This window comes from Pieris napi, chromosome 4 (assembly GCF_905475465.1).
Source record: "Pieris napi chromosome 4, ilPieNapi1.2, whole genome shotgun sequence".
In the NCBI taxonomy this organism is placed as follows: Eukaryota; Metazoa; Arthropoda; class Insecta; order Lepidoptera; family Pieridae; genus Pieris; species Pieris napi.
This window is the reverse complement of record NC_062237.1, coordinates 13,381,013-13,388,580: the sequence shown is the minus strand read 5'-3', so window position 1 is coordinate 13,388,580 and position 7,568 is coordinate 13,381,013. Positions and strand designations below refer to the sequence as shown.

At 42.7% G+C, this 7,568-nt stretch overlaps 1 protein-coding gene across 1 annotated transcript; it reads left to right on the top strand.

Moving 5' to 3' along the window:
- The first annotated feature begins 237 nt into the window (after nucleotides 1–237).
- LOC125048685 (structural maintenance of chromosomes protein 1A) lies at nucleotides 238–7,470 on the top strand. Its single transcript, XM_047647504.1, has 27 exons — nucleotides 238–488; nucleotides 671–791; nucleotides 898–997; nucleotides 1,073–1,221; nucleotides 1,429–1,597; nucleotides 2,175–2,387; nucleotides 2,570–2,709; nucleotides 2,797–2,905; nucleotides 2,987–3,145; nucleotides 3,263–3,370; nucleotides 3,480–3,641; nucleotides 3,725–3,936; nucleotides 4,012–4,186; nucleotides 4,265–4,387; nucleotides 4,560–4,691; nucleotides 4,759–4,824; nucleotides 4,895–5,028; nucleotides 5,100–5,221; nucleotides 5,304–5,485; nucleotides 5,574–5,696; nucleotides 5,821–5,930; nucleotides 6,164–6,308; nucleotides 6,400–6,504; nucleotides 6,576–6,650; nucleotides 6,762–6,940; nucleotides 7,072–7,249; nucleotides 7,321–7,470. The coding sequence occupies exons 1-27, from the start codon at nucleotides 377–379 to the stop codon at nucleotides 7,378–7,380; spliced, it is 3,663 nt and encodes a 1,220-aa protein (XP_047503460.1). The 5' UTR covers nucleotides 238–376; the 3' UTR covers nucleotides 7,381–7,470.
- Nucleotides 7,471–7,568: the final 98 nt, after the last annotated feature.

Sequence of the window (7,568 nt, the reverse complement as noted above, 5' to 3'; positions counted from 1 at the left end):
CCGTTTGACCCTGTTGTCTGTATGTATAAAGAATGTAAGTATAAAAATTGTATGTATAAAAAAATTTAAAAATCAATAGATGAACCTATTGCATCACTTCATGCTGGTTTTTTCTGATGACGACGCCGTTAAATCATAGATGTGTCATGTGATAGAACAACCATAACATTGCAACTTTGAATGGCAGTCATCAGTGTCACTTCAAAGTTCAAAATGTCAATTATCATTTCAATTCAGAGATATGTTTATTATTTTAGTACGCGCGTAAAATTGTGAAGTTTGTTGATTTCAGCAGCGAGTGTAGTCATTATTTGGACTAATAGTGAAAGTTGTGACAATTTAGTGTTTATTAGCAGGATTTGTGATCTCGATCACAATGCCGGCTTTTCTGAAATATATAGATATGGAAAACTTCAAGTCCTATCGAGGGCATCATGTCATAGGGCCTCTGAAATCTTTTACTGCTGTTGTGGGCCCTAATGGATCAGGTATACATTTTGTCTTACTCATTCTGTACACATCTAAAATGACTGCCTGCTATTATTGTATTTCCTTCTAAATGTCGGTGTAAAACATCAACGTAATGCTTTAGTTAAATATACAACTTTGACTTCATCAACTTTCATGTATTAGTATATCTATAATATTAATTTTTTACCATCTTATTTAGGTAAATCAAATTTTATGGATGCTGTTAGTTTTGTTATGGGTGAGAAGACTTCACTTCTGCGTGTGAAACGTTTAAGTGACCTAATTCATGGAGCTTCTATTAACAAACCAGTTTCTAGAAGGTAAGGCTGATTATCTCCATGGATATTTATGATTTTTATAGTAGCATAAGTACTAATGGGCAATAAAATACATAAATATGTATTTCGAATTGATTTTTTATTTCAGTGCATCAGTAACAGCCACCTTTATACTAGAGGATATGAGTGAAAAAAAATTTATGAGATCTGTAATTGGACAATCTTCAGATCATAAGATTGACGGACAGGTAAATTTAATTCATTAAACCTTTTTTCAAGTACATAGTAAGTAGGTGTATTTCAAAATTAAATATTCTTTACAGTCAGTTTCCATAAGTCAGTACCTGGCCGAGTTAGAAAAACTAGGCATAAATGCCAAGGCTAAGAACTTTTTAGTATTCCAAGGTGCAGTAGAAAGTATTGCTATGAAGAATCCAAAAGAAAGAACAGCACTTTTTGAAGAAATTAGTGGGTAAGTACCTCTGACTGATTATTAGTGATTTCAAAAGGCTAAAGTTATAAAGGGCTAAAGGTGGTTTTTAAAAGATTCAATCTCAACAAATAAATATAATTTATAGCGGAAGGCCAATACTGTGACTTAAAACATGATGTCTATCGAAGTGAGTTATTACTTTTAAATAAATTTTGCATTATTTTGAAGCTTTTTGTTTAACTTTAGATCTGGTGTTCTAAAAGAGCAGTATGAGTTATGTCGGTCTGAAGTGAACAGAGCTGATGAGGAAGCTCAATTTTCATACCAAAAGAAGAAGGGAGTGGCTGCTGAAAGAAAGGAAGCCAAATTTGAAAAAGAAGAGGCTGAAAAATATACAAGACTAAAGGAGGAATTGGTATGAATTGGTGTTGTATCATGTATCATTTACAATAAGAGCAGACAACTACTGTGCTATATAGATGTTTAAAACAATAGAAGAAACACCAGTTCTCTTGTCATTAATTTCACCTTTATTACATTGAAGTCATTCATTACAGAAAGACTTATAAGATTTTACAACTAAGTTGTAAAATACTTACGTATTTTATTTAGCATTATAAGTTTTCTTTAGCATTTAAACATCTTTTTTGTAATTAAGTAACAAGTGTTAAGTTAGGTTTATTTAGAGACTAAATTGATGACTTATGGCTAGTCTCGATATTCTATCTATATTTTACTAAAATGTAAATTTATCTCTACTAACAGAATCTAAGAAGAACTAAGAGAATGAGAGAAAGAGAAACTTCTCTGCATTTCAATAAACAAAGATAGATAAGATTTTTATCCCGTGAATTCAAACTCCTGATCAGACCACAGATTGAAACAAGTTTCATAGAGAAAAGAAAAGATGATTATATATTAAACATCTACTATCGTCTTTGTTAGACGACTGGATTGAAACTAAATTAATTTGCATCTTTCTTTTATTTCAGCAACAACAAAAGATAGAGCTACAACTATTCCACCTTTATCACAATGAGAAAGAGATTCAGTCTTGTGAAGAGGACTTACAGTATAAGCAGACCGAGCTCACCAAGATCGAGAAGAAGAGACAAAAGGCAGAAGAAGCTCTAAAGGATAAGAAAAAAGCATCTGGAACAGCTCAGCGGGAACTGGCTAAGATCGAACAAGATATTAGAGAAGTGGTATGTTGTTAATAGCTAAGTTGTAGCATATTTATGTGTGAACGTCCAGATTACCCAGTATTTGTTTTATAAATTCATGTGATTGACACGGGAGACCACTTCAATTTTGAAATACTCCACACTTTGTTAAAGTTGGCCGACTATTTGGGTTAATTTTGATTCACAAATATAACTTAATTCAGGAAGCGGAGATTTCCAAGAAGCGTCCGACATTCATCAAAGCAAAGGAACGCGTGACTCACACGCAGAAGAAGTTGGAGAGCGCCGTCAAGACCCTGGAGCAGGCTCGGAAGGCTCACGAGGCTCATCAGGCAGACATAAGGTATCTTTGCTTTATGATTAATGTCTGGTTACCCAAATTGGGTGAACCGCTAATGTGTGTTATATGATAAACTATATGATGTATCAGTAAGCTGGAGGCTGAACTGCGCGAGATCGAGGAGCAGAAGGCGGCGTGGGAGCAGACACACGTGGGCTCCAATCCCTCACGAGCCGACGTGCATCTCGAGGAAGCACAGGTCCGGCTTGCCTTTATTCGCTTTTTATCAGATTTAAACCATTACATCCTCACCCGAACCGACATTTGTCGATGAACATAGATCCGCGAATACGAGGAGCTGAAGATGGAAGCGTCTCGAGCGGCGGCTCGCTACCTCCAGGAGTTGGACTCCGTGAACAGGGAGCAGAAGTCGGATCAGGACAGACTCGACAACGAGTTGCGTCGCAAAGGAGAGTTCGAGAATAAGCATCGTCAAAAGGTTCACTTCTTAACTTCTTTCTTCTTCTATTTAAAATTAGATAATTAATTTTCATGTAATTATTTACATTACATTTCAGGAAGGATAATTAAATTATACGAATGTTTTATTATTTAGGGCCACGAAAGAAACGAAGCCATGAAGCGCGTGGAGAAGCTGAACGAACACATCAAAAGCTCGGAGCAAGCTTTGGAGGAGCAAAGGAGACTTCGGGCTGAGCTTCAGGTATATTAAGCTCTCCCCTTTGGTAGTCTCATTGTGAAATCCTAATATAAAAATCAATTATTTTATTATTAAAACGTTTCTTCTTCTTTCGTTCTCTGCTCGATCGTAGGCAGACGTGGGCTCCTGCCGAGGAAAGGCGGCCGCTCTGCAGTCGGCTCTAGAAGAAGTGGCCTCTCAGCTGGGAGACGCTCGAGTGGACAAACACGAAGAGGCCAGGAGGAAGAAGAAACAGGAGATCGTCGAGAGTTTCAAGAGGGAGATACCGGGGGTGGTAAGTTCGTAGGTCATTAGTTGTAATTTCTCGTGCCTGACTTCCGAGTCACGTTTGCCTCACATTTCGGTTAACCCTTTCAGTACGACCGCATGATCAACATGTGTCAGCCCACCCACAAGCGCTACAACGTGGCGATCACCAAGGTGCTGGGGAAATACATGGAAGCCATCGTCGTGGACACGGAGAAGACGGCTCGTCGCTGCATCCAGGTGCTCAAGGAGCGGATGCTGGAGCCGGAGACCTTCCTGCCCCTGGACTACATACAGGCCAAGCCTTTGAGGGAGAGGCTGAGGTGAGATATTGCTGAGAGAGAGAGAGAGAGCGGTTCAAAAGTATCATTTAAATAAATTTTCCTTTCTCACTTCAGAGATATAAAGGAACCGAAAAACGTGAAGCTGCTCTTCGACGTGCTCCGCTTCGAGCCGGCCGCCATCCACCGAGCCGTCCTGTTCGTCACCAACAATGCCCTGGTCTGCGAGACCCCCGAGGACGCCTCCAGGGTCGCCTACGACCTGGACAGGAACAAGAATAGCAGATACGACGTGAGGCTCATTTTGGTCTTTCGATGCGGACTCACATTTTTCAATCGGGTTATCTAATTCTATTTACTTACTTTCCAGGCCTTAGCGTTGGACGGGACTTTCTACCAGAAGTCTGGAATCATTTCCGGAGGATCGCTGGACCTGGCGAGGAAAGCCAAGCGGTGGGACGAGAAACATCTCTCGCAATTGAAGGCTAAAAAGGTATTTTCCGTTTCTTTTATAAGAAAAAGAAAAGACTCGGTTCAAGGATAAAACTGCTTCTCACTTCATCAATAAGCTATTGGCTATAAATATCCTCATAAGTACAATTGTATAATTGAAGTGGTCAGGGCCAGTCGCTCCGGAAACTTAATATTATTTTTGAAACTAACAGGAGAAACTGACGGAAGAGCTGCGAGAGTCCATGAAGAAGTCCCGCAAAGAGTCGGAGCTGACGACCGTCGACTCGCAGATCCGGGGCCTCGAGTCCAGACTCAAATACGCGCAGTCCGACAGGGACACCACGGTCGGTGATCGCTCTTCGCCGCTCTCGACTGACTCTACTCTCTCTTACAAGTGTTCAATTCTTTCAGCTTAAGCAAATAAAAGCGTTGGACGCCGAGTTGGAGGAGTTGGAGAGGAAAATGGACATGTTTGGGGTCAGTGCAATTAATCAAATTATAACGACTGAATCTAAAATTTATATAATTGAATAAAAACCGTGTTTAGCCCCAAATAGAAGAAATAGAGCGCACGATCCGAACCCGAGACTCCAAGATCCAGGAGATCAAAGAGAACATGAACAACGTCGAAGACGTCGTGTTCCGCGCCTTCTGCAGGGACATCGGAGTCGCCAACATACGGTCAGTTCCGCCTGACTCTTTTAACGTCTGAGTGTTTTAATGTGTTCATCGAATCATACTCGTCCTATCAGGCAATACGAAGAGAGAGAGTTGCGGGCCCAGCAGGAGAGAGCCAAGAAGAGAATGGAGTTCGAAGCGCAGATCGACCGCATCGCGTCCAACCTCGAGTTCGAGAGATCCCGGGACACGCAGAGTACGTATTCGTTTGCGACGGTAGTTCGGCGGTCGAGGGGGACGTCGAACGAAGGAAGCGAATGCGAAGTGTTTTTGTCCAGAAAACGTGACGCGTTGGGAGCGAACGGTGCAGGACGGCGAAGACGAGCTGGAGGTGAACCGGCAGGCGGAGGCCAAGCAGAGGCAGGACATCGACCGGGAGCTGAGGAAGGCCGAGACCCTCAAGAGCGACAGGGCGGCGGCGAGGGCCGCGCACGACGCCGTCGAGGAGGCCGTCGCTCAGGTGCTCACCAGTCTTATTCAATTCCGACAGTGTCACATACAACAATTCTGGTAATGGTGCAATAATTCTGACGTAAAATGTGTCGAAGGCTCGCAAAGACCTGTCCGGCATCGCCAAGGACATCGCGAGTGTGCAGAAGCAGATCGCCAGCATCGAGGCCCGCATCGAGAGTCGCCGCTCCGACAGGCACAACATCCTCAGGCAGTGCAAGGTGACTTCGCTCTCTTTCTCTCTCTCTCACTCTCTCTATCTCTCAACTCGAATGATTTTACATTCGAAACCACTACTTAATGACGTCATTAAATTCTAATCGAGTCGGTCATTGAATATTTCAGATGGACGACATAATAGTTCCCCTCCTCGAAGGCAGCTTGGACGACACGGCCGAAGGTGAATCCGAGCCTTCCTCCATGTCCACCACGCAGGCCTACGTCAGGGATTCCAGGTATTTATTGAAGTGAAACTTCTTTAGGCGCATCAGGGTAAAATTTTTATGGAACGTCACGAAGATGTGCAGCGTTTTTGACGAATTTTTTGTCTTTAATAAAGATATACAATATTGTGGTTCAATACTGACATGTGTACTTTGTACGCACGCACTTTTTTCTTATTTTATGAGCCACAATGTGGAAAGACCACATACATTATATGGATACGAATAGCTCGATCGGTTGCCAGGATCCGCGTGGACTACAGCAGCCTGCCGGAGGCGCTGCGAGAGCTGGAGGAGAGCGACGAGATCAAGCGAAAGGCCGACAAGCTGCAAAAGGCCATCAACAACTTGCAGAACACGGTGGACAAGATCCAGGCCCCCAACATGAGGGTAATGTTTGTTTATCGCTCGCAGTTCATCTGTTCATTAATGAATTATTCAATTATTAAAATATGTTTTATATATATATATCTCTCTCCAGGCAATGCAAAAGCTGAACGAGGTGCGCGAGAAAGTGAACGCCACGAACGAGGCGTTCGTCGCGGCCAGGAAACGCGCGCACAAGGCCAAGCTGGCCTTTGAGAAGGTGACGTGTATTGAAGATAGTTAAATGTAGACGAGCGAATTCAAATATAACTTTTTAACAATCTGTTCCAGGTGAAGAAAGAGCGTCACGACAAGTTCATGACCTGCTTCGAACACGTCGCGAACGAAATCGACGCCATTTATAAGGTACGGGGTCTTTTCGTTTTACAGGTTTTGATAGGATATTTTATTTCATTGAGAATTTTAAGAGCAAAAAGCCAACCGAAAAGTGAACGTTTGCATCTCCTCGCGTTCCAGTCGCTGGCCATGAACCAGTCCGCGCAGGCCTTCCTCGGCCCCGAAAACCCCGAGGAGCCCTACCTGGACGGCATCAACTACAACTGCGTGGCTCCCGGGAAACGATTCCAGCCCATGTCCAACTTGTCCGGAGGAGAGAAAACTGTCGCCGCGCTCGCCTTGCTCTTCGCCATACACAGGTGGGACTCGTTTTTACTAAATGTTTATTTATGTTAGGAAGACGAGGATAGGCTATAACTCTCACTCTCACTTCGTGCCCTTTACGTGGCCAACATTTTGAATAATTGTAATTTCCTCATTTTGCTCGCAGTTACCAACCGGCCCCTTTCTTCCTGCTGGACGAGATCGACGCGGCCTTGGACAACACCAACATCGGCAAAGTGGCCGCCTTCATCCGAAGCAAAAAGGGCTCTCTGCAGACCATCGTCATCTCTCTCAAAGAGGAGTTCTACGGATGCGCCGACGCCCTCGTCGGCATTTGCTCCGAGGTGAGAAAACTTTATATTCATTCTTTTACGCTTTGACAGAGACGGTTGTAAACTTTTGAATCCGATTTCAGCCGGCGGACTGTTTAGTGAGTGACGTCATCACGCTCAGCCTGGAGTCTCACCCGGATTAAGATCTCGAAGAACGGCGGAACTCAGTTTTTTTATAATTTTGTATACACATAAGTCTGAATATTCCACAATAAATGTTTATTATAATTTCATTCATTTTTATTACATTGCCTTTGAAACAGAACCACTCCGACAAAGCAATTTGCATGAAACGAAACAATAAAAAATTTCAATTTAGAATTAGATATAA

Coding starts and splice junctions, on each gene's coding strand:
- LOC125048685 (XM_047647504.1), top strand. CDS start 377: ATGCCGGCTTTTCTGAAATATATAGATATGGAAAACTTCAAGTCCTAT. Junction 2,388..2,569: donor AACAAGATATTAGAGAAGTG/GTATGTTGTTAA, acceptor AACTTAATTCAG/GAAGCGGAGATTTCCAAGAA. Junction 6,941..7,071: donor TTGCTCTTCGCCATACACAG/GTGGGACTCGTT, acceptor TTTTGCTCGCAG/TTACCAACCGGCCCCTTTCT.